This window comes from Medicago sativa, chromosome 2, assembly GCF_051527215.1.
Source record: "Medicago sativa cultivar Bolivia chromosome 2, Bolivia_mono, whole genome shotgun sequence".
NCBI lineage: Eukaryota > Viridiplantae > Streptophyta > Magnoliopsida > Fabales > Fabaceae > Medicago > Medicago sativa.
The window spans coordinates 74,414,949-74,442,391 of NC_140750.1; the positions used below are offsets into that span (position 1 = coordinate 74,414,949).

General features: G+C 36.3%; 2 protein-coding genes, 1 long non-coding RNA gene and 1 pseudogene across 4 annotated transcripts; 2 read left to right on the forward strand and 2 right to left on the reverse strand.

The window, feature by feature from the left end:
• Positions 1–3,144: 3,144 nt before the first annotated feature.
• LOC146950659 (uncharacterized) lies at positions 3,145–4,173 on the reverse strand (annotated as a pseudogene).
• A 2,516-nt stretch (positions 4,174–6,689) lies between these two features.
• LOC146950660 (uncharacterized) lies at positions 6,690–7,396 on the forward strand. Its single transcript, XR_015025481.1, has 2 exons — positions 6,690–7,040; positions 7,176–7,396. It is a non-coding gene; the product is annotated as an uncharacterized LOC146950660 (long non-coding RNA).
• Positions 7,397–9,077: 1,681 nt separating this feature from the next.
• Positions 9,078–15,086, forward strand: LOC146950661 (transcription factor GTE4-like). Of its 2 annotated transcripts, XM_085746616.1 has the most exons (6): positions 9,078–9,218; positions 9,356–11,128; positions 11,217–11,265; positions 11,358–11,474; positions 11,588–11,658; positions 14,673–15,086. In XM_085746616.1, the coding sequence occupies exons 2-5, from the start codon at positions 9,431–9,433 to the stop codon at positions 11,638–11,640; spliced, it is 1,917 nt and encodes a 638-aa protein (XP_085602742.1). In that variant the 5' UTR covers positions 9,078–9,218; positions 9,356–9,430; the 3' UTR covers positions 11,641–11,658; positions 14,673–15,086. The 2 variants fall into 2 exon arrangements, with proteins under 2 accessions (XP_085602742.1, XP_085602741.1); XM_085746615.1 differs by having other exon boundaries at positions 11,217–11,474.
• A 1,117-nt stretch (positions 15,087–16,203) lies between these two features.
• LOC146950662 (uncharacterized) lies at positions 16,204–16,612 on the reverse strand. Its single transcript, XM_085748658.1, has 2 exons — positions 16,591–16,612; positions 16,204–16,505 (listed from the first exon to the last, which is right to left on the reverse strand). The coding sequence occupies exons 1-2, from the start codon at positions 16,610–16,612 to the stop codon at positions 16,204–16,206; spliced, it is 324 nt and encodes a 107-aa protein (XP_085604784.1).
• Between the last annotated feature and the right edge of the window lie 10,831 nt (positions 16,613–27,443).

Genomic DNA, 27,443 nt, shown 5'->3' on the forward strand with positions numbered 1-27,443 from the left:
TTTTATTTTTGCCTAATCATTCTTTTGCGCTTAAAATAGTTTCAAATATTTAAAATTTGTCCTACACCTCTACCTTTCATTTTCTCTATTCTTATTGATAAAAAACAATAGACTAAAAAAAGGAAGAGAGTGGATAAGAACATAATATGAATATAGGCTTATTCAATCACCCGGTCTCTTAACTTAATTGATTGTCTCAATTTGGTCCCCTAACTATAATTTGTACCAATTTGGTCCCCTATGTTTTGCTTCGTTACTAGTTTTAGTCATTTCTGTTAGTTTCCCTCAAAAAAGCGCTAATTTATGTACTGATTTGGTCCCCTATGTTTTGCTCCGTTACTAGTTCTTTTTTTTTTTTTTTAAGAAAAAATCACTAGTTCTATGAAACATTGGGTTTCTTCCTAAAAAAGCCATTGGTTTTCAATTCACTTATAATAAAATCACTAGTTCTCATCGAAAATACTCTCTCCGGTCCTATTTACAAGAGACAATTTACATTTCAGATACATTAAATAATTTATGTATTTGGTTTAGGTTCGTGACTAGATACATACATTATTCAATGTATCTAAAAAGTCAATTTTCTCTTGTAAATAGGACCAGAGGGAGTAAAATAAAATCATTAGTTGAATAATGCGCTGGCTTGTCCTAAAATTCTGATAACAAGTTTTACAATTCAAAAAGATCATAATTAAATATAATATGATGATCCTCAATAATTCGTATTATTAATTATTAAATTTTCCTTCAAAAAAAAATTATTAAATTTCTTCTTTAAAAAATATTAAATTTCTCGTCTCTTATGGGTAGCTCAGTTGGTAGCTATCATGTAATTTGTGCATGAACCGGGGTTCGAACCCCGAATTCTTCGATTTTCCACACATAATGTGTGTGAATCTAACCACTGTGCTACTTACAAATAAAATTAAATTTCTCTAATGATTTTGTGTAAGAATTTGGAATTTCTAGAACTGAATACTGTACACATTTCGTACGTATATGGATCACTTGCCCCCCACCATGTGGGACAATTAGACTATCTTACACCATCTTCTTCTTTTTTTGGACAAGATCTTATACTATATTCTTAATCTCACAATTTTTAATTCAACAGAAGAATTTATTTCACGTGAACCTCACTCAGCATTGCGTGGAGCTACACCCTTTTATAATTTTTTTTTCTTCTAATTTTTTTGTTGCAGAAATATGTGCTAATTGTTAATTATGTTAAATACCAATAGTTGATCCGTATTCCATATGATTCTAGCAATGGAGGCTCCCCACAGCATGCTTTATAGTAGAGTATAGTATTTTAATTAATAAGGGTTTATACTTTTACATTTTGATGAGCGATTGTGACCCTTAAGCCTTGGAAGGGATATTTAAGCTTCCAAACGAAGCCAAAGAGTTATCATTAAGACATTAACTAAAGGCATTGTTATCATTTACTAAAGTTGTAAAGCCTTTACATATTTTACTCAAAACTAAGTGATTAATTTTATCAAGAGACAGGTGAACCTTGTTTCTCATACACTTGTGAGGGCGTCAAAGCATTATGCTAGTTTTCATGTTTTGATTTGACTCCAATGTGTATTGCTCACATTATTCTTGAAATAAAATAAGTTTTTTTTAAAGGAAAAATAGGTTTGTTATTGTACAAAAAAGTAAAGTTGCTAAAAAAAGTGAAGCCATGAAAGAAAAAGTGATCCAAGTCACGAACATAATTTTGCATTGACTTCATTTGACTATTTTGTTGTGGACTTAAAAAAACGAAATTGGTAAGTAAATAAAGGGTTAATGGTTCACCCCTATAACATAGGTCATTTTCGGTTTTCCCCTCTGTAATTTTTTTTTATTTACCCCCTTGTAAAAAAAAATTGTTTTGGAATACCCTCCTAATAGGTCATTCAAAAACGAAAATTTCTGTAAAAAAAAAAAAGTTGGTTTTTGAATGACCTATTAGGGGTACGGGGTATTCCAAAACAATTTTTTTTACACGGGAGTAAATCAAAAAAAAAAAAAATACAAGGAGGAAAACCGGAAATGACCTATATTACAGGGGATAAAACACTATTAATCCGTAAATAAATTTACATCTTAAGATTAACACTTTCTGTTTCATGATTTTGTTCCATAATATAAAAAGCGGTTTTAGTCGGCTTCAAGAGACCACATTAAAATCCTCAAATACCACTATACATTCAAGCTCATCAAGCATAGTATACTTCCCACTTTACAGCACATTGTGCAACTAATTCCAATTAAGTTCATCGTATTCACATGGCAAACACACAAATAACTATATTTGTTCTAATAATCTTCTCCACTTTCTTGTTCATGACATTGCAAGCTCGTACTCTCCAAGGCCACCCCTTCACTAGAGAAAAAAACAATGTTGTTAGTCATCATATACTTTTTCACAAATTAGTTTCTGATCTATCGACGAATATACATAATATTGGTGATGTTGCTGATGCCACTCACGAGGATGCAAATCAACATAGATTATCACCAGGGGGGCCAGATCCTCATCATCATGCAGGACCACAAAACAAGTAGCTATATATAACTTTCTCTTGTTATATAATAGAAATATTTTCCAAAAAGTTGGGTAGTCAACTTATCAGTTATCAGCTTGTTTCCTTTATTAATTATATGTCTTAAGAACAGAACTAGTATCTTTGTTTCTCTTTTTTCATCTTCTCTCCTTTTTGTTTTGAAATTTTCTTTTCAGTTTGTTTTGTTGAATTTGAGTGAGAAAGAAGATTAAGTGCCAGGATTATGTTTTTGTAATGCAGTTCATTTAACTAGAAATATCATTTTCATTAGTTTTACATTGTGTTGGAAACACAATGGTGACTATTCATCCAAAACCTTATGATGTATGTGTTCTCTAACTTATATAATGTCTACATCCAATTTTTTATATCATGTGGAACTTAACTCATAATTTGATACATCAACATCTTCCCTTAATTTATCACTCTCTAAAAAAAAAAAATACTTTTTTAAAAAATGTAAAAGATTTCTCAATTTTCCTCTATATTTTGGCCCCCCCAAAGCATTTCTTTTCCCTCCCCTCCAAACTCACAAACAAAGCCTAAGTGTCAATCCATTTGTTCATCTAAGTATGCTAGCTTCGCTTTAAGCGGAAGTCTTTTCATCTATGTACTTGCACCATCGTCTACACATATTAACAAAACACATTGTCTGACCATCATTGTCTAAAAGACTTTTGATACAAGGACTCGGTATACCTTGTCAAATAATTGGTTGTGATATCATTACTGGATCATGAAGGGAGCCCATGAGTTCATCATATTGAACTAAAAGCTACCACATTAATGGATTAAACATCACATCTTCACATAATGTTGAACTTTTAACTCACATTTGATATATAATCGAACTAAGTTATATAGAGAATTTTGTTTTTGGTACAGTGTTGGTGCAATTATTTCTTGTGGTACATTTGTAGTAGTATTTTTGACATTAGATTCAAATGGCACACCCAAAGCTGGTGTCCATTGGTGTTGATTTGTTGCCACTGCATCCACGTATATGAATTCCAATTCATCGTGAAATTCTAAACCTTGAAAGCAAAATTTTGAATATTTTACATTCTCCGGCATAACCAATAACAAGAGAAAATATTTAGGAAAGCGAAATTCCGCTATTCAATTTTCACGGGATAAAAATTAAATATTTATAATACCCACCATTATCTTATCATCCCACCATAAAACATCAACATCAATATTTCATGTCTGATGATTCTATCCCAAACCTGTTTCTTTATTGATTATTTTTCAACTGCAATTGGTTGTAATTTTTATCAGCACGTCTATTGAATTCTTCACGTATTTTCTCCAATTTCTTATTCTTAAAAGCAATACCAGGCTTTCTACATTTACGGATATCACTCGTACAAATGTCAAGTAACATTTTGGTATCCGATAGAATTTTCCACTTTGCTTTAACTAAATTTTCAGTTTTACATGGAAGGATTTCTTTAGTAGCAATAGCTGCAATGTGTTTTGAAAATTATAAATAATTAAGCACAAACTAATATTTTCATTGGGTACAGATAATTAAATGAATAATAAAGAATAAGATTCACAAATAAATCTAAATGCATAAAATTATAATGTTAAAAGTATCTAACCAACTCATTTTACTCCATATACTATCTAATATTTGGTGATGCATCTTAATAACAATCTACATGAAATGCTAAATGTTTATCTATCGTGCCACATCGTAACCTTTTACAACCAAATTAAATAAGCAACTATTTTAACTAATGTTACAATACGAAGGACAAATATATCAATTCATTCATGAAATTTTGAGTATCAATTTGACAATTAATTCAAGGGTTATACACAAGATAATTGCTTTTTTGACAATGAATACTTCCAATTGACACAAGTAAATGACGCTTTTACCCCCAGCGGTAGTTAACTACCGCTGGTTAAAGCGCCGGCAGTTAACTACCGCTGGCTTCCAGCGACTGTTAACTGTCGCTGAGTTCTGCGATTAAACAACACCAGAACCCTCATTTCTTCATTTCCCAGAAACACAAACACATCCAACTCTCTTCCAAATTTCTCCAAACTTCAATTGCACGAATTTGAGCCCAATTTCTTCAATTAGATTACAAGTAAGTTCTCTTCTTCTTATTTACATGCAATGTAGTTTGTTTAGGGTGTTAGTTTTGATAATTTTGAGCAAAATGTTAGTTTTAGCTAGTTTTAGGTCAGGTTAGAAAATTGAAAATTATGCATGATTTAGACTGTTTGATGGATTGTTTATGTTGTAATTGTTGTTTAGAGACAATGTAGGTACAATGTAGCCCTTTAGATGTTCAAGTAACACTACTTATGCTCCTAATTTAGAATGCACATAAGGTGTTTGATAAAATGCATAAGTGAGGAAATCTTGCTTTTTTTGTGTAATTTTTTTTCAAATATGTTTAATTTTATAATGTATATATGTTGTAATTATTATAAGCTTGGATTTTGACATTTTTTGACAAGTTTAAGTATGACATAATGTGGTATGTTATATAAAGTTTGATGAATGTGTTATATTAAATTTTATGAATGCCTAAGTTTCATTTTTGATATGTTACATGTTACTTGCTATGTTCAATGCCTTAAAAGTTTTAAATACATTGTATGAATGCCTAATTTGTATAAATGCCTATGTTCGCCTATGTTCAATGCCTTAAGTAAATGCTTAGATACATTGTATTCTTAAATACATTGTCAACTTATTTATGTTTTTTAAAATTTGTTTTGTACAGATATGGCTAGGGATACTGATGAGCAGCAGCGGGTTATTAGAGAGGATAGGATGCGGAGAGGTAAAGAGGCGAGTACCGCTAGTGCTCGGAGAGAAAAGGGGGATGAAAACCCGTATGTCCCTAAGACTCGGAGGCGCAGGGACCCGAGGATACATGGAGAGGGCTCACAATCATAGGCACATGTGGATTACTCCTCCCAGGTGGTTGATCCGACAGCAGCGCATGATTATGCGGATGAGGGGTTTGTTGAATATGATCGGATGCAGGAGGAGAACATGTTTTTTCAGCCGCCGCCGCAGGACGAGGCAGAGGATGAGGGGGTGCCACAGGATGTTATGGAGGATTATCTTGAGGCAGATAATCCTGTTCCTGAGGGTGAGGGTGAGCCTGAGGCGGCGACTCAGCCAAGATGTCGTCGTGTTCAGTTGATACCACCGTATCCTGCTGGAGAGCCTCCCTTTCCTGGAGGACCTGAGACCACGTCACTATTGTCCGACTACGAGAGACATGTGGCGAACCCTCTTTGGGTGAACCATAATAATGTAAGTGTTTAAATTGTTTAAAATTCTTTAAATGTTTTAAAGTGATTATTTAAAATATTATGTAGCGTAAGTGTTTGAATTATTAAATATAATGTAGCGTAAGTGTTTTAGTTATTTAAAATAATGTAGCGTAAATGTTTTATTTATTTAAAATAATGTAGCGTAAGTGTTTTAGTTATTTAAAATAATGTAGCGTAAGTGTTTTATTTATTTAAAATAATGTAGCGTAAGTGTTTTATTTATTTAAAATAATGTAGCGTAAGTGTTTTAGTTATTTAAAATAATGTAGCGTAAGTGTTTTAGTTATTTAAAATAATGTAACGTAAGTGTTTTAGTTATTTAAAATAATGTAGCGTAAGTGATTTAATTTATTAAATATAATGTAGCGTAAGTGTTTTATTTATTTAAAATAATGTAGCGTAAGTGTTTTAGTTATTTAAAATAATGTAGCGTAAGTGATTTAATTTATTAAATATAATGTAGCGTAAGTGTTTTAATTTATTAAATATAATGTAGCGTAAGTGATTTAATTTATTAAATATAATGTAGCGTAAGTGTTTGAATCATTTAAAATAGTGACAATGTCTTATTTAATTTGAATTTCAGATGTGGCAGGATGAAGTGGGTTATAAGAGCATAAACGCAGGGAAAAGGTTGAAAGAGCTTGATAAGCCGGAGGCGGGTTTGAGGTGGTTTTGGGAGCCTATGGAGGGGTCTGGCCTCCATGGTTTGATACACGTTGGGTATTCGACTGTGACCCAATGGATAGGGACCGTTCGATTGATCTTATGACCAGGTTGTTGGGCATGTCAGATGCTGATACCAGAGCTCAGGTTAGGGATGAATCTGCTGGTCATATCAGTTATCTCGCACTGAAGCGGGTTTATGAGCAGCACCTGACTGAGGCTAGACGACTTGAGGATCCACAGTCGAGGGAGGAGATGCAGGAGAGAGCCAGGAGGAGGGCGTGTTGTGTGAGGAGTTTCCTTCTATATCTCGTCGGTTGTGCGCTGTTCACTAACAAAACGAACAGACACATCGACTTGATATATCTTGATTGCATGGCGGACTTGGGGGCGATTGGGAAGTGGTCATGGGGAGGGATGACCTTAGCCTACCTCTACGATTATCTGGATGATTCTGTTATCTTGAATAACAGAACGATGGCTGGCTCTACGACTCTTTTTATGGTAATATTTATCTTAATTTCATTATGAATTTATTTTATAAATTTTATTATCATGTTAGACTATTTTATAATGTTTTAGATTTATTGAATATTTAACTCGAATAATTATTTTTGTGTATTATTTATTTTGTTGCAGGGATGGATTTTGGAGCATTTGCCAGGTCCTTACCCAAGGAAGCGTAACCCCGGAGTGGGACCCGCGGACACCATCTGCTGGGAGATGGCTCACTAGCAGAGGGCATAAGAGTGTGCACCATAAGAGTATGTATTTTTTTTTACTATGATGATCATGATGTATTATTATGACATGTTCCATACATTTTCCTATTTCTATGACATATACGTACGTTCGTTTTATATTATTTCTTGCGTTTTAATTTTACCATGTTCCTGTTAAATATTGGATGAATATGTTTAGGTATTATTAGATGAAAATTAAATTTTAGAAGAATTTTCAATTGGTTATTTGATAAAAATCTTAGATGAAAATGAAAGTTAAAATTGGTTAGGAAAGACACTGGAAGATGGAAATGAGCTTCTGGAAAATGATAAGCACGTAGCGGCAGTTAACAACCGCTACCTTCAGCTTCAACGGTTGTTAACAACCGCTGAGTCCCAGCGGCTGTTAACTGCCGACGTATAATGGAGCGGTTGTTAACTGCCGCTGGAGGTATTAACGTCATTTACTTGTATCAATAGGAAGTATTCTATGTCAGAAAAGCAATTTTCTATACACAAACACAAGGTCACAAATAATCCATAGTCCCGTACAAGGTCCATCCTCATTTGGCCCAAATTAATGAAAAAATGAAGGAGGCATAGTTAAACAATGGCTCTGTTTGGTAAAAATAGCGGATAGCTGATAAGCTAGCTGATAGCTTTTAGCTGATAAGCTAGTTGATAGTTTTTAGCTGATAAGCTAGCTGATGACTGATGACTAATAAGCTGGTTGAAGTGTTTGGTAAAATTAGCGGTTTAACTAGCTGATAAATGTAAAATGACATAAAAGGGTATTATTAATTCAAAATATAAAGTTTATATAACTTGATATTTAAATATTCAGGAATTCTTAATTCAATTTTGTTTTTTAAAAAGTAATTGAAATTTATAAATTTAATATATCTTTTATATTGTAAATTAAATTTTATTCACTAAAAAATTTATTTAAGTATAAAGAGGTATATATACTTTTTTTGTCAACGGAGGTATATATATTTTTTGTCAACAACATAAGGCAAGAGAGATAAATGAAGGTATTTTGTCAAAAAAAAAAGAAGATAAATGGAGGTATATATTGTCAGCAACATAAGGCAAAAGATAAATGGAGGTATATATATTGTCAGCAACATAAGACAAGTGAGATAAATAATAACGAGGGATATATTTGTCAAAAAAAAATAACGAGGGATGTATATTTATTAGGGAAAAAAAACGAGGGATGTATAGTATATTAGAGAATTGTAGGTTTGAATTAAATTATAATAAAAGAGTAAAAATGGATTTTAGATAAAACAATAGGGGTAAAAGTGGAAGAAAATATGAGAAGCTATAAGCTATAAGCTTAAACGCTACTTGGAATAGCTTTTGAAAAATAGCTTATAAGCTCGTGAAATAAGCTATAAGCTCATGGTCAAAAAGTATTACCAAACTGAGCTATTTTTGTCAAATGAACTTATAAGCTAAAAGCTAAAAGCTAAAAGCTCTTTTTTGGTGTTTACCAAACAGACCCAAAATATATATACACTCCAATCGCCTTACCGGCGCGTGCATACTCTTTTCCGGGAACTAGTCTTCTCCAATATAGTCCCTCCCGGCAAGTATATCCACGCGCTAAAGATCCACCTATGAAAACATTTCAAATTTCTACAATCAAAATTCCGCGCCACAAAAACCTCTCTCTTATCAAGTAGCGCGTCACCAACAACACCCTAACCAAACGTCACTTCATTCGTGCGTTTGTTACACGCACCAGACAATAGCGTGAGTCCGAGTACCCAAAATTTTGCGCTATTATACTTCTCGTGTTAAATTTTGCGGTACACCCTCAAACGCGTGCCGTTTCACCGCTCCACAGAGACCATACACCGTTTCTAGAGAGAGAAAGCTCGATTCGATTCTCCAGAAGAGAGAGAGAGAGAGAGAGAGAGAGAGCATGTTCTAGATCTGATACAGAGTGAAGGTAACTCGACTCTACGTGTTTCATTCTTCGTTTTTTTTTCGATTTTTTTTTGCAATTGATCGGTTAAAAATCCTAATTTTTTCTGATTCATCTTCACCGGGTTTAATTTGTTCAATTTTGGTTCAATTAAACCCTAGATTTGAATTCTAGGGTTTTCTAGGGTTTGGCTTTGATTTTTGGTGAGGGAAAATAAGAATTAGGGTTTTGAATGAATGGATTCGGGGACTGTAGCTGAAGATAAGGTAGTTAGAGAGATACAGAGATACTCGGAGGGGAAAGTATACACGAGAAAAAATTTCAAAGTTTCAGAGGATAACGTTAATTCCTTGGAAGTTGTTCCTCATACTCATTCTGGTGCTACCACCGCTACCGTCACTGTTGATGGGACGAAGGATAACGGGAATAATGTTTCGGTTCAACAGTTGGATAGTGTTTTGGTTCCGGAGGATGGGAATTCGGCTCCGCCAGTTGTGAATTCTAGGTTGGACGTGGTTTCTGAAGATTCGTCGAGTTTGAATCGTAGGCAGGATGAACATTTTAGTCTTGATGTTGTTCAGCTGGAAGATGGTAATGATTTGTTAGAACCAGCTTTGAGGAGATGTGATGATAAGAAGGGGTTGGAGAATGGTGTTAAGAATGGACTGGCTTCACGGTCGAAGCAAGAGATGCGGGGGATTAAAAGGAAGCTTGAGGGCGACCTTGAAACGGTGAGGTCGTTGGTGATTAGGATTGAAGAGAAACAACGGATGGCTGGGAGGTATGGTGGTGGTTTGAATGTGTCTGTGGATCGTTATAGGGTTGATAATGGGAGTGGAGCTAAGCACGCTCACTCTGAGGTAGCTTCTGCAGGTGTTCCGAGAGAGGCTAATAGGTTTACACGCCAGTTAAGTGTAATGGTGTTAGAGAATGGTCATGGAATTAGTGAAAGTGTTGAGAAGGAGAAGAGAACACCTAAGGCGAACCAGTTCTATTCCAATTCGGAATTCTTGCTTGCGAAAGATAAGTTTCCGCCTGCAGAGAGTAACAAGAAGTCAAAATCACATGGAAAGAAGCATGGCGTTGGAGAAATGGGACATGGATTTGGGATAGTATCGAAGTATTTGAAGAACTGTAGCTCATTGCTTGAAAAGTTGATGAAACACAAGCACGGTTGGGTGTTTAATACTCCAGTGGATGTTGAACGTCTTGGTTTGCATGATTATTTTATTATCATCTCACATCCGATGGACTTGGGTACTGTGAAGTCGAGGCTCAGCAAGAATTGGTACAAATCACCAAAGGAGTTTGCGGAGGATGTGAGACTTACTTTTCGTAACGCCATGACATATAATCCTAAAGGGCAAGATGTTCATGTAATGGCGGAGGAGCTATCAGCATTATTCGAGGAAAGATGGGCCATTATAGAGTCAAATTACAATCATGAGATGAGGTATGGCTTGGATTATGGGCCCGCTATATCTGCACCTTCACCTCTGTCTAGAAAGACTCCTGCTTTGCGGCCACCGCCTCTTGACATGAGGAATCTGGATAGGTCAGAATCAATAACCAACCCTCCAAATCCCTTGAGCTTGACTCGTTCAGCTCGAACTCCTGCTCCAAAAAAGCCGAAGGCAAACGATCCTGATAAAAGAGACATGACATACGATGAAAAGCAAAAACTTAGCACACATCTTCAGAATCTACCACCTGAAAAACTAGATGCTATTGTACAGATCATTAAGAAACGAAATTCGGCACTTTCCCAACATGATGATGAAATTGAAGTGGACATTGATAGTGTGGATGCAGAGACTCTTTGGGAGCTTGATAGATATGTTACCAACTATAAGAAAAGTTTGAGCAAATACAAGAGGAAGGCCGAACTTGCTATTCAAGCTAGAGCAGAAGCCGAGCGAATTGCCCAGCAGAAGGTAAAATTGACAATTTCAACGTTTAATATCCAGTGTCTTCTTTGGCAAATAATTTTTACTAATTGAATTTATTTCATGCTTCCTGTAGAGCCAAGAACCACCAGTTATAGTTGATGCCCCGAGAGAAAGACAAGCAGGTTTGGCCTCTTGTGGACTATTATTGTTGATCTCTTACCATCATTCATCAATTAAATTAATTGAAATATTTTGTCTTCTTGTTTCTGAGCAGATGAAAGAAATGCTCCCCCATCCTTGCCCGTGCAAGGGGAAATTCGAGTCGATAATAATGGGAGTAAGACAAGTAGCTCAAGCAGCTCAAGCAGTGATTCTGGCTCTTCATCAAGTGGTATATTAAATAATTATTTAGCAGATATCTGTCCCATAATTTAGGTTATACAAGGTCAACCTGGCTTTTACTTTTATTCAAATTCAATGTTTGATAATAATGTGCTTTTGCAGATTCTGATAGTGATAGCTCCTCATCGTCTGGGTCTGATTCAGGGTCACAGTGAACCTAAATACCTCCCAAGGTAAAATCACAAACTCCAAGTTTTTATCTCGTTATATGCTCTTCTTGTTTTCTTGTATGTTTTCTGCATCAAATTGTCTGGGCTGCTTTCTTTTGATTTCATAGAGGTATATATGTGTTATCTTCAAGATGTGAGGTTGAATGCATTTCTATTTTTCTGGTGCACAAGGCTCGTTATGTGTTATACTGCTTACTATGCCAGTTAGGTTTACATCTACGTATTGGAATTTGGATATTTAAGAGGTTCATGTGTTACAGGTTTAGCAGTTGAGATCAACTTTTATGCTTTTAGGGCTTGTGATCATTGTTGCGCTTTATATTTTTTTTCTTTTCTGACTCTGCATGCAGCGCAGCTTTGTCAGAATTAGGAAATCTTCGATTCTAGTTCTATTGAACTTGATGCTCATTAATTTTGACTTTCTTTCTGGTGTTAGTTTTTAGCACTCTTGTTGACTTTCTTTTTCCTGTGTTAGTTTTTAGCTTTTAAATAGTGTTGTTATAGTCTCTTGTTGTAGGTGTGTCGTTTTGAAATATTAAATGTGAAGATCTTATGCTTTTACGGGACTGCTTTACTGTGTACACATTTTATGGCATAATATTTTGTGGCATTCAAGATGTGATATTGTTTAGGTTTCTTTTATGGATAATTGTCCAAGAGATTGTGATTTTTGCATTCTATACTCCTTCATTCCCTCGTAGCTGAATTTGTTAAATTGGTATTGTATATGCTTGCATGTATGAATTGTTATTGCGCCATGATGATGATGTGTGCTTCAGTTGTCCAACATAAGTGTAATTAGTGTTTATCTTGTAATAAAATAGAGCTTCTGGGTGGGAGGGACAGGGAGAGAGAGTGTGAGTGAGCGAAGTGGGCAGAGAGTGGAGTGGATTCACCAGGAAGCAACACTTGGAGGCCGGAAAACAACGGCTGGTAAGTGGTGAAAGGCTGGGTTGTGCAACTTGTGTGTTTCAAGGACTGCCTCCGTGGAGGAAGGATGCTGCCCTTGTGAGAAATGGAGTGTTGGTTGATACTTTTTATTCCTTTCCTTGAAGCCTGAATTCTACAAAAACCCCAAATTACACCCAGTGATATGCATTCTTAAAATTTAAGGTGATTTCAGGGTTTTTTGTATTGGTCAAAGCCTGTTCCTCAATACTCCACTGAGCAAATTAAATACTCCACTGAGCAACCCATTATTATATTTGATTTGGGACTTAGGCACACCATAATACCCGAGTCTATCATAGCACCTCCCCTACGAGATGACGTCCTGCCTGTTAAACTCTATAATGCTTTATTCGACCTTTCCAATGATCCCTTCCAGACCCTTTTCTGAGATACCAGCAACCTTGATACCAATTGATAAATATCAAAGCACTTTGAAAACCCTCCCTTAAAAGTTAGCTATCAAGGGTAGAACCAACCCACTTAAATACGCTATGGAGCATCCCAATCACATACCTCATAATTCTGTTTAGTTTGGCTGCTGGAAGTGAAACTAACTGTTTGCTCAGGGTTTGTTAGGGATGCATAATTTAAGGTTACATCGGTTGTAGTACTACTTTTTTTTTCTTGTTCATTTAGTGTTGGTATTTTCACTACCCTTATTAGCTGTTCTGTTACCTGCTGTCATAATTAGAGTTTGTCATTGATTTTGAAATGCCGGTTTCTTTTATTTGTTACCAACTTATTATACATTCTTAATGGTATGTTGTTTGCTTTGCTTATTTAATTGTGTCTAGCACTTCTATGTGTTCCAATTTTAACTAGATGAACAGAGGTGCATTAGTATAACTATATCGATGGATATTTAATAACATCCATATCTCATAGTTATTTCCCGAGCCTCCAAAAGGTGATACAAATAGTAGGATTTTTCCCTGTAAATATGTCTCAGTAGGGGTGTGCAAGAAAACCAGAAATCATGAACTGGTCTGGAAAATTAGGTGAACTGTTTGTAAAAGTCCACTTTTTGTTGGATCAAAACTGACCCGGTCCATTTCATTAAAAAATCCAGTTAACCGAACCCATTTTAAAAAACCAATACCCAAATGATGAACCGCATTTCACATCATGAAGAAATAACAAAACTGAACACACGCTATTCTGCAATTTGAAGAGAGAAAAAGAGGGATAGTTCAAAGAAATTGAAATACGTATGTGTTGTGTTTGCAAACGAAAGCCGAAATTGATAGAAAGAAGAAAGGGAGAAATATACGACGGCGACAGCAACCGCGACGCAGCAACGACTTTGTAAACAGAAACGACGGCGACGGCGACGGCAACCACAACACATCAACGACTTCGTCAACAGAAACGACGGCGACGGCAACCGCAACGGCTTCGTCAACAGAAACGACGACAACTGCAATGACAACCGCAAATACGGCACCGACGACGGAAAACTCACGGCGATGAAAACTCTAGATCTTGAATTTACGTTCAGATTTGGGTTTTTTTATATAAGTGATTGTCTTCAATTTCTTAAATAAAGTTGAATAAAGAATATGTGAAAAAACCCGGTCCAGGTAAAAAACGGTTCAGGCAAAAAACCGGTTCAGGTAAAAAACTGGTTCAGGTAGCATGAACCGGTACTGAACAGAATTGAACTGTATCAAACTGGTTTTAAAAAAATCCATTTTTTTTTTGTGAAAGTAGATTTTTGATCCAAATTGTATCCATAAATCTAGTATGGTTCAGTTTGGATAACCCATTTGCACACCCCTATGTCTCAGTATTACACTTTCAGATCTGTATACAATACTTCTATTTACATGGATGATACAAGTAGTTTGCTTTCATTGCTCGTCCAATCTTGTTGAAATTGTTAATATTTATGTGATAATTGTCTGAACTACGTAGTTTACAATGTAACTTTGTGTTGGAATGGAATTGATCCTCTTAATGCATTTTAAAACTGCAAATTGAACAAATCAATAGATCATGTTGCTACTCCTAAAAAGTGCCAACTAACTACTCCTAACTTTTCTTTTCCTTTTGATTTCAAATGGCAGATGTCAGATATTTAGATTAGATAGTGTTGCGATGCTTGTCAAGTTGATTCTTTTGAAGCTTCCAGATTATGGATCTGAATTTGGCATTTGGTTTGCAGAGAAATCTTCTGAAGGCGACTATGATCTCCTAATGTGCAGTAGAGATTTTTTTTCTCTCATTTCATAAAACTGTTCCGTTGCAATTTATGGCCTTATTTGCGAAAGCACGCACTTGTATAATATTTTGTAGAATGTGAAGATAATTAGATAGTTTTTTGTAGGAGTGTACATCGCTAACTACTGTTAACTACTTACTACTCGTGAAGTTCCATTGTTGAATTGTTATTTTGTGCTAGCAGATTCAGGATTCTAGGTGTTATATCAAAGAAAAATTGTAATTCCAAGTTCTTCAAGTCATTATTGGTTTACATGAAATCTTATTCCGTACAGTAGCATGAATGAATGTTGCATCAATTTTGTTGGTAATGAGTAGTGACCTGGGGAGGGACGTTGGGGGTTTGGGGTATTGGACCATCCCCGACGGGAAGGTCTCAAATTTGAAGACCTTAGTACTTATTAGGTACCTCATTGGGGAGGAAATTTTTTGGGAACTTATAAGACCCAAGGTCTCACTTAAAACCTCAATTTTCGGTAGACCTCATTTTTAATATTAATAAAATAAAATTGAAATGTAATGATACAATTATTGATAGTTGATTAGTGGGAAAGACTAGTGCTCTTCTCACAACAAATGTAATGATATGTAACGATATAATTTTTAATATTAAATCTTAATTGGAGAAGACTAGTGCTCTTTTCACAACAAATATTGCTCAGTTCCAACTGTGTGACTTAAGACAGGATATTTTCGTCAGTTTGTATTGGTGTGAGTAACTTTGGATGTGAGTTTGTATTGGTGTGAGTAACTTTGGATGTGAGAAGTGCAATTTTCTCAACCTAATGTTACATAACGCTCAGTTCCAACTGTGTGACTTAAGACAGGATATTTTCGTCAGTTTGTATTGGTGTGAGTAACTTTGGATGTGAGTTTGTATTGGTGTGAGTAACTTTGGATGTGAGAAGTGCAATTTTCTCAACCTAATGTTACATAACTTTTGATATTGAACTATCTTTTATTTGAACTTTTTTCTCCAAATTTTCTCATAATTAATATTTTTCAATTTTTTTTTTTGTTGGTTAGGGTTTGAACCATGGACCTTGCATATATTATGTATTGTCTTTGCCAACTGAGTTGAACTTACGAGGACTTTCAAATTAAAATTCAAATACAAATATAAATATAAGGAAATATAACATTTAAAAACATGGATGGACGGGCAGTGGCACCTACAACTAGTTATAATAAATTGAAATATCACATTTTCAATTTTTTAGATTATACTTCCTCTATTTTTTTTTTTACAAAGAAAACAAAAGGAACAAACAAGAAAGAAAAAAAAAAAGAAAAAACACAAGCTCATTACTCCCTAAGGAAGAAAGTGTCAACGACATTGCTTCTAAGAAAATTGGTGAGACCAGCAGGGGGCGACTCTTAAATAACAAGGCCATCATCAGAAGAAGCTCTGAGCTTTGCAAGAAAATCCGCACATTGGTTCCCTTCTTCGAGAGTGTGACAAACCGTAACAGTACTTTGAAGAAGAAAATCTTTTATGTCTTGAACAAGGACTGCATAAACATGGTATTTCTCCACGGGACCATTAATAAAATTAATGCAAACAAGAGAGTCATAATAACAAAATAGCTCCGCATAACCCAAATCCTTGGCCGTGATCAGACCATGGTAGATAGTTGAAAGCTCAGCCAGCATGATATCATCAGAGTCTGGAAGAAAACCTGAAAAAATCCGATAGAAACAACCGTGCATAGTTACGCAGAATTCCACCAAAGCCAGTTCGAATGGGAATACCATGACAGCTACCATCCACATTTGGGAATACCATGGCAACTACCATTCACATTTAGGATTGCACAAGAGGCATTAGTGTTGTTCCATTTTATGTATCGGTCAACTGTATCAGCAGAAGCAATAGAAGAAAAATTAGCTTTTATGACCTCTATTGAATTCTTTATGCTGCAAGATGAGTTTACTTGACTAGAAAAAGGGATACGTAGTGGCATGAAACAATATTGATAAAAAAAAAGAGTGAAAATTAATAACTGAAATTATTGGATTTAAACAAAATAGAAATGATATTTGTACAATCATTTTCTAACAACCTTTTGACAACTTTCTCTCTCATACTCACATTATGTTTTTATTCTCTCTCTTCCTTTTTCTCTCTATTGTTCTTGACCAATCATAGGAGAGAAAAACAAAGTTGTCATGAAAGTTGTAAGAAAAAGATGTACAAATATCACTACTCTAAACAAAAAGGTGAAGACTGAAGACACATTAAAATAAATTCAGTTCAAGTTTGGTCCTCACGATAAAAAAATATAGTTTAATTATGAATAATGATATTTGTACGATAATTTTTGTGACAACTTTTTTTTCTTCTCTTCTTATTAGTAAGAAACAATAGAGGAAGAAAGAAGAAGAGAGGATAAGAACATTATGAAAGCAAAAATTGTTCAAAAATTGTTACAAAATAGATGATGTTGTACTGATCATTATTACCAACTATAAGAAAAGTTTGAGTAAATAGAAGAGCAAGAGAAAGGCTGAACTTGCCATTCAAGCTAGAGCAGAAGCCGAGCTAACTGCCCAGTTGAATGTGTTACAAGTACAAGTTTAGTTAGTGAGATTGACTTTTCTGCTTTTATGGCTTTTGATCAGTGTTGTGCTGTAAATCTTTTTTCGACACTGCATGTAGTTTTATCAGAATTAGAAACTAGCTGTCTGATGCTAGTTTCTATTAAGTTTGATACTTATTCACTTTGACTATCTTTCTAGTTATTAGACAGTGCTGCTATATTTGTACACTTCTAACTTTGACATTAGAGCACCCACATTCATGCCACCCATATGAGTGGTATAAATGGACCCCACTCAATACATTATACTCCCTCCGTTTTAAAATGAGTGTCGTTTTAGCGAAAAAAATTGTTTCAAAATGAATGTCGCTTTCAGTTTCCAATACAATAATAACTTTTTCTTTTCAATTGTACCGTTCAATTAATATTATGTTACACTACTTCCAAAATATTATTTTTTCTTTAATGAAAAACAAACCAATAATTGATTAGGATAATTTGATAAAATTGCTATGACATTTGACTACTTTATTCTATTACTTAATCTGTGTGCAATTGGCTAAAGCGACACTCATTTTGAAATGGAGGAAGTATTATTTTACACTTTTTAATTATTTAAACTACTCACTTACATTTTCTAAATATCCATACCACTCATCTAAAACTTTAAAATGGATCCCATCAAACATCACAATATCTCTTACATTTATATTTTATATTTTTTTTTATCAAAGAAAACATAAAAACCACCGTAGCAATGCAATACTACGGTGCCAAGAAATAGCCTGACATATTGCTATGGGGAAATGTGATACCACGGCATGCAGCAGGCGATGTTTCTGCTCTTAGATACTGCATCTCCATTTTGTCACATCTGATTGCCTTTTCGCATTTATGACGTTCATGGCATACTTGCTTTATATTTGTCATGCACTCTTGTTTTTTCCCTTCAAATTCACCAAAATATTTTTGGTTGCACTAAACTCTTGGTAAAGTCACGTACAATCTTCTTGTCATCCTTCGTTAATCTTCCAACAAGAAAGTGCCCTTCTAAATTTGGCATCATCTCATGATTGTGAATTCCATTAAGAATAGCAAACTACCAAGCATTTAATTCCTTACTAACATATCCACGTACCTTGAGCAAACACCCATATTTTCTTGATCCCGTTCCTTCATGCTTCAATTCTTTCTTCAGTTGGTTTGTGATCGCCACTCCTTTTCACAAACCAACTTCAACATTGGATTTGTAACACCCCGTTTTCCCAACATAAAAATTTCATTTAAAATCAGAGTATTTAATTCATAACGGAATGCTACACACTACTTTAACATCTCAAAACAGATAATAATAATTATCCTTCAAATTCAACATCATGAAAAATCTTAAACTGTTGCAGCGGAAAATAGTTCAACATTTTAAAGTCTTGGCACGCAAGCCTTATTGGAAAATCTCATAAATTAGTTCATAAAAGAGACACGTAAGGAATAGCAGTAAAAGCAAGCCCCCATCCCGTTACGTATCAGAGCACCTAAACACCAAGTGAGGAGTCCACTCACGAACGCCTCTAATCTTTATTACCTGCACATTACCCACGGTCGAGGCAACATATACGCAGAAGGGGTGAGATTTCATAATCAATACATTAAGCATATAATCTAATAAAATGCATTTAACAACTTAAACATTAATAACATATCAACAATTAACAATTAGCATATTTTTCATTTCATAACAAATACAATCATCAAATACCATTACTAATTTTCATCGCAAATCATAATCATCTTAACACTCAATTTGACGACACAACTCATCTTTGACCATGCAACTCTATCAACTCAACAACAACTTGACAACACAACTCATCTTTGACCATGCAACTCTATCAACTCAACAACAACTTGACAACTTAAACAACATGAAACTTCTTGATATGCAAATGCATGTGGTACCATTCAACAACAAAATGAGCATAGTAGGCTCTTCAACGTGTGAGCACAAAGGCTGCCGGGCCTAAAGCCCCCAACTTTAATGAGCACAAAGGCTGCCGGGCCTAAAGCCCCCAACTTTAATGAGCACAATGGCTGCCGGGCCTAAAGCCCCCAACTTTAATGAGGACAATGGCTGCCGGGCCTAAAGCCCCCAACTTTAATGAGTATGCAATGAACTCAACTTCCAACAACTTAGACTACAACATAAACAACTCATACGACTCATAATCATGGACCACTCCTTGAATTCTACAACATAGACCGACTCATGCAACTTCAAGACACTAACAGTCAAAAGCAGGGAACAGCAGCAAGATACAACATTTAATAACATTTGAATGCGTTAACATCATCTAAGGTATGAATTACATCAACATAAATACCATAAAGCATCATTATAACATTCATGCAACCACACTTCTAATTTCAGTCACCTGAACAGACTGCAGGGTCTATAAAAACATCCTAAACAGCTCTCTTACTTAATTCTGAGGTCAACTCAAGACTACACGTGCGAAGGGATCGCATCGGGACAATTTTGGGCGACTAACAGCCTAACTCGCAGTGGCGAGTAACTCTGCTCGCAATGGCGAGCAAAGCGTGCATTCTGGGTTCCTAAGTCCTTACTCGCAGTGGCGAGTTATTCTGCTCGCAGTTGCGAGCTTACAGGTCACTCGCAGTTGCGAGTTGCATTGCTCGCAGATGCGAGCTCTGGGTTCTAGCTCGCCGTTGCGAGTGTTCTTGCTCGCAGATGCGAGCGATGAATGTCAGTACGGCCAGAAACCTAAAAATCACAACTTTTCACCTATACTCATGATTCCTTCATCCAAATAGCATCTAATTATCATCTTAAGTCATATCTAAGGTCTGTACACTAATTTTGCATCAATCTAACATCTGTTCTTGATTCATTCGTCAAAATTGATCCTAAACCTAATTCTCAATTCTCACCAAAACTTAACCTAATCATGCTAAATTCATCCTATAGAATTATACCCTTAATAATATTGAAAATTAGTCTCACCCTTACCTGATAATAGCAGAATCGCAGCCCTCCTTTGGTTCTTCTCTCTTTCTGACTTTTATCCCTTTTTCTCCAAAAACGTACGTACTACTTTTCCTAACTTATGTCTGTCTATTTATCTCTCCTTTTACTCTTCTCACTACTAATTGCTCATCTCACCACGCAGCCCAATCTTTAATATTTTTATTTTATTTCTCATATCTTATTTTATTTAATAATAAAATAAGTCACACCAACATAACAACTTCACAACATCAATATACTTCACGTCATTCTAGAAAATCACATAATTTATCTATAAATCATGCAAACTATTTAAATTCTTAAATCATATAAATATATATATAAATAAATATATAAATCCTCATTAAATTAAGTAAATAATTAAGACGGGCGTTACAACTCTCCCCAACTTATAGAATTTTCGTCCTCGAAAATTTACCTCAAGCAAACAACTCTAGGTAAGACTCCATCATCTTACTCTCCAGCTCCCACGTCAAGCTTTCACCAGTAGTGCCGCTCCAAACAACTCTCACTAGAGGTATTTCTTTGCCTCTCAACGTCTTCATTTTGCGATCATCAATCATCAAAGGTAAAGTCTCCACCGTAAGGTTGTCTCTAACTTGCACGTCATCACTCTGAATCACATGGGACGGGTCTGGAACATACTTCCTCAGCTGCGACACATGAAACACATCGTGCAAATTCGATAAATGCGGTGGTAAGCCAACTCTATAAGCCACCGTGCCAATTCTCTCAGATATCTGATAAGGACCAATAAACTTTGGAGTCAACTTCTTTGACTTCAATGCACGACCAACACCGGTCGTTGGGGTAACTCTCAAGAACACATGGTCTCCCTCTTGAAACTCAAGGTCTTTCTTACGCTTATCATGGTAACTCTTATGTCGACTCTGCGATGCTTTCATCTTCTCTTGAATCATTTTCACCTTCTCAGTAGTCTGTTGAACAATTTCTGGTCCTAGAACCACACTTTCACCGGTCTCAAACCAACACAACGGAGTCCTACACCTCCGACCATACAAAGCCTCGAAAGGTGCCATCCCAATACTTGAATGATAGCTGTTATTATAAGTGAACTCTATCAACGGAAGATGACTATCCCAAGTTCCACCTTGCTCAAGTACACAAACTCTCAACAAGTCTTCGAGTGACTGAATTGTTCTTTCTGACTGACCATCTGTCTAAGGATGATAAGCCGAACTCAATCTCAACTTAGAGCCTAAAGCCTCTTGCAAACTCTTCCAAAATCTAGAAGTAAATCGTGGGTCTCTATCTGACACAATGCTCGAAGGAACACCATGCAGCTTCACAATGTCTCGAATATAAATATCTGCCAAATGAGCCACATGAAAACTAATATTAATCGGAAGGAAATGTGCCGACTTCGTCAGTCTGTCAACAATCACCCAAATTGCGTCATTCCCTTTAGGAGTATTTGCCAAACTCGTCACAAAACCCATGGATATACTATCCCATTTCCATTCTGGTACATCTAACGGTGTCATCAACCCAGCAGGTTTCTGATGCTCTACCTTCGACTTCTGACAAATCAAACAAGAGTACACAAATTGTGCCACATCACGTTTCAATCCTGACCCCCAAAACAGCTTCTTTAAATCATGATACATCTTTGTAGCTCCCGGATGAATGCTCAAGCTACTCCTATGACTCTCTTCCAGAATCATCCTTTTTATCTCATCATTGTCTGGAATACAAATCCTACCTCGGAACCTCAACACACCTTGATCATCGACTTTAAAGTCACCATCTTCAGTTTGATTACTAGCAACCAACAAGTCCACAAACTTAACATCAACCTTCTGTGCATCTCTAATACTTTTCAAGAAATCGTTATCAATTTTCAGCATTCCTAACTTAACGCTCCGAGACGACATTTCACAAACTAAGCTCATATCTCTAAACTGTTCAAGTAATTCAAATTCCTTCACCATCATAGCAGACATATGTAAACTCTTCCTACTTAAGGCATCCGCAACAACATTAGCTTTACCCGGATGGTAATTCAAACTAAAGTCATAATCCTTCAACAATTCGAGCCACCGTCGCTGTCGCATATTCAATTCTTTCTGATCAAACAAATACTTCAAGCTCTTGTGATCACTAAACACCTCGAATCTCGAACCATACAAGTAGTGTCTCCAAATCTTAAGGACAAATACGACTGCAGCTAATTCAAGGTCATGAGTAGGATAGTTTCGTTCATGAGTTCTCAACTGTCTTGATGCATAAGCAACAACTTTACCATCTTGCATAAGCACACCGCCTAAACCCAATTTGGACGCATCACAATACACCGCAAAAGGTTCATCAGGTTTTGGCAAAATCAAAACTGGAGCCGTCGTCAAACGCTTCTTCAATTCATTAAAACTGTTCTCACAATGAACATCCCACACAAAGGTTTTACTTTTACACGTCAACTGAGTTAACGGAAGTGCCAACTTAGAAAATCCTTCTATAAATCTTCGATAGTATCCTGCCAAACCCAAAAAGCTTCTAATCTCTGTAACTAACTTAGGAGTCTCCCATTGTGATACTGCTTCAACTTTAGATGGATCGACTGCAATACCACTGCCAGAAATAACATGGCCCAGAAAACTTACCTCGTTCAACCAGAATTCACACTTAGACAATTTAGCATACAACTTCTTCTCTTTCAGCACTTGCAAAACGATTTTCAAATGTTCTGCATGTTCTTCTTCTGTCTTAGAGTAAATCAAAATATCATCGATGAACACAACCACAAAGCGATCCAAAAATGCATGGAAAATGCGATTCATATACTCCATAAACACGCCAGGCGCATTACTCACACCAAAAGGCATCACCTTATATTCATAATGACCATATCGCGTCCTAAAGGCCGTCTTCTGCATGTCTTCATCTTTTACTTTAATCTGATGATAACCCGACCTTAAATCAATCTTGCTGAACACACGTGCACCCACCAGCTGGTCCATCAAATCATCAATTCTAGGAAGTCGATATCTATTCTTTATAGTTACTTTATTCAGTTGTCGATAATCAATGCACAACCTCATACTTCCATCTTTCTTCTTAACCAACAATACCGGCGCTTCCCAAGGTGAAACACTCGGTCTAATGAACTTCTTATCTAGCAATTCCTCCAACTGTTTCTTCAACTCAGCCAACTCAGAGGCTGACATACGATAAGGTGTCATAGACACAGGCTTCGTTCCCGGAACAAGGTCAATAGAAAATTCAACTTCTCTCTCTGGTGGTACATCAGGGATTTCATCAGGGAAAACTTCAGGAAAATCACACACCACCTGCAACTTATCAATCACTGCTTGATTCTCCAAAGATAAGGATGCCATCAAGGAAAACATCAAGATCCCATCGCGTTCTAATTGCTTCAGCTGCTTAGTAGACAAAAATTCTGCTCCACTTTCCTCTTCAGCAGAAGAGAAACGCACCGACTTATTAAAACAATTAATGAGAACATGGTTGTACTCTAACCAGTTCATACCGAGAATTACATCCATTCCACTCAGAGGCAGACAAACTAAATCAATCTCAAAATCACGATCAAACATAGACAAAGGACATCGTAAACAAACAAGAGAAGTAGTCACCGAACCCTTAGCTGGAGTTTCGACGACCATTTCTCCACTCATATCAGACACAGCAAGACCCAACTTAGAAGCACAATCAAAAGCAACAAAACAATGTGTAGCACCAGTATCAATAATAGCAACTAAAGGAGTATTGTTAATATAACAAGTACCTCTGATCAAACGATCCTCATTTTCAGTCTGAGTACCAGTCAAAGCAAACACCTTCCCTCTAGTCTGAGTCTTCTTCGGATTCGTACACTGAGACCCAATATGACCCTCTTCTTTGCAGTTAAAACACACAATGTCCGCATGCTTACACTCTGCAAGTGTATGTCCTTTACTGCCACAACGAAAGCACCGTTTAATATCCTTAGTGCAAGCATTACTCTTATGGCCTTTCTCGCCACAAGTGTAACAAACAACCTCAGCACCAGCATCCTTCTTATTTGACCTCCTCTCATCATTAGCTCTTCCTTTTCCTTTGTCAGCAGGAGCACTGTAAGGCTTTGGGCGACTTTGTTGGCCCTTACCCCTCTTCTCACTCATAATCTTATAATGAGCTTTGCTGTCATCTTCATAGATTCTGCATCTGCTCACCAAAGCAGAAAAGTCACGGATCTGTTGGTAACCAATGGCTCGCTTAATATCAGCACGCAAACCATTCTCGAACTTGATACACTTAGAGAACTCAGCATTGTCCCCAGTGTAGTGTGGGTAGAACTGAGCCAGCTCCACAAACTTTGCTGCATACTCTGTCACCGACATGTTTCCTTGCTTCAGCTCAAGGAACTCGATCTCTTTTCTTCCGCGAACATCCTCAGGAAAATATTTGTTGAGGAACTCTCTCTTAAACACAGCCCAAGTAATAACTGCATCATCCTGCTCTAGGGTAGGTTGGAGGCTCACCCACCAGTCATCAGCTTCCTCAACCAGCATATGCGTTCCAAAACGCACCTTCTGATCATCAGTACATTGCATAACTCTGAAAATTCTCTCAACCTCCTTGAGCCACGTCTGTGCTCCATCAGGGTCGTACCTTCCTTTGAAGGTAGGAGGATGATTTCTCAGAAAGGTCTCCAACATTCTCACATCAGCATTTGCACCAGCACCAGCATTTGGATGTTGTCCCACAACTTGGGCTACAGCTTCCAAAGCAGCAGCAATCGCAGCATCATTTCTTCCAGCCATTCTAGTCCTCTTATAGCAAATAAGATTCGCAGCCTCCAAGTCTCTTCTCTGCACAACACACAACATTTAGAATATCATAATAGTGGTATTCCAACTCCTAAAGACACAACTCGACTCACTACTTGGCCGGACGGACCGACCTGCTCTGATACCAATTGTAACACCCCGTTTTCCCAACATAAAAATTTCATTTAAAATGAGAGTATTTAATTCATAACGGAATGCTACACACTACTTTAACATCTCAAAACAGATAATAATAATTATCCTTCAAATTCAACATCATGAAAAATCTTAAACTGTTGCAGCGGAAAATAGTTCAACATTTTAAAGTCTTAGCACGCAAGCCTTATTGGAAAATCTCATAAATTAGTTCATAAAAGAGACACGTAAGGAATAGCAGTAAAAGCAAGCCCCCATCCCGTTACGTATCAGAGCACCTAAACACCAAGTGAGGAGTCCACTCACGAACGCCTCTAATCTTTATTACCTGCACATTACCCACGGTCGAGGCAACATATACGCAGAAGGGGTGAGATTTCATAATCAATACATTAAGCATATAATCTAATAAAATGCATTTAACAACTTAAACATTAATAACATATCAACAATTAACAATTAGCATATTTTTCATTTCATAACAAATACAATCATCAAATACCATTACTAATTTTCATCGCAAATCATAATCATCTTAACACTCAATTTGACGACACAACTCATCTTTGACCATGCAACTCTATCAACTCAACAACAACTTGACAACACAACTCATCTTTGACCATGCAACTCTATCAACTCAACAACAACTTGACAACTTAAACAACATGAAACTTCTTGATATGCAAATGCATGTGGTACCATTCAACAACAAAATGAGCATAGTAGGCTCTTCAACGTGTGAGCACAAAGGCTGCCGGGCCTAAAGCCCCCAACTTTAATGAGCACAAAGGCTGCCGGGCCTAAAGCCCCCAACTTTAATGAGCACAATGGCTGCCGGGCCTAAAGCCCCCAACTTTAATGAGTATGCAATGAACTCAACTTCCAACAACTTAGACTACAACATAAACAACTCATACGACTCATAATCATGGACCACTCCTTGAATTCTACAACATAGACCGACTCATGCAACTTCAAGACACTAACAGTCAAAAGCAGGGAACAGCAGCAAGATACAACATTTAATAACATTTGAATGCGTTAACATCATCTAAGGTATGAATTACATCAACATAAATACCATAAAGCATCATTATAACATTCATGCAACCACACTTCTAATTTCAGTCACCTGAACAGACTGCAGGGTCTATAAAAACATCCTAAACAGCTCTCTTACTTAATTCTAAGGTCAACTCAAGACTACACGTGCGAAGGGATCGCATCGGGACAATTTTGGGCGACTAACAGCCTAACTCGCAGTGGCGAGTAACTCTGCTCGCAATGGCGAGCAAAGCGTGCATTCTGGGTTCCTAAGTCCTTACTCGCAGTGGCGAGTTATTCTACTCGCAGTTGCGAACTTACAGGTCACTCGCAGTTGCGAGTTGCATTGCTCGCAGATGCGAGCTCTGGGTTCTAGCTCGCCGTTGCGAGTGTTCTTGCTCGCAGATGCGAGCGATGAATGTCAGTACGGCCAGAAACCTAAAAATCACAACTTTTCACCTATACTCATGATTCCTTCATCCAAATAGCATCTAATTATCATCTTAAGTCATATCTAAGGTCTGTACACTAATTTTGCATCAATCTAACATCTGTTCTTGATTCATTCGTCAAAATTGATCCTAAACCTAATTCTCAATTCTCACCAAAACTTAACCTAATCATGCTAAATTCATCCTATAGAATTATACCCTTAATAATATTGAAAATTAGTCTCACCCTTACCTGATAATAGCAGAATCGCAGCCCTCCTTTGGTTCTTCTCTCTTTCTGACTTTTATCCCTTTTTCTCCAAAAACGTACGTACTACTTTTCCTAACTTATGTCTGTCTATTTATCTCTCCTTTTACTCTTCTCACTACTAATTGCTCATCTCACCACGCAGCCCAATCTTTAATATTTTTATTTTATTTCTCATATCTTATTTTATTTAATAATAAAATAAGTCACACCAACATAACAACTTCACAACATCAATATACTTCACGTCATTCTAGAAAATCACATAATTTATCTATAAATCATGCAAACTATTTAAATTCTTAAATCATATAAATATATATATAAATAAATATATAAATC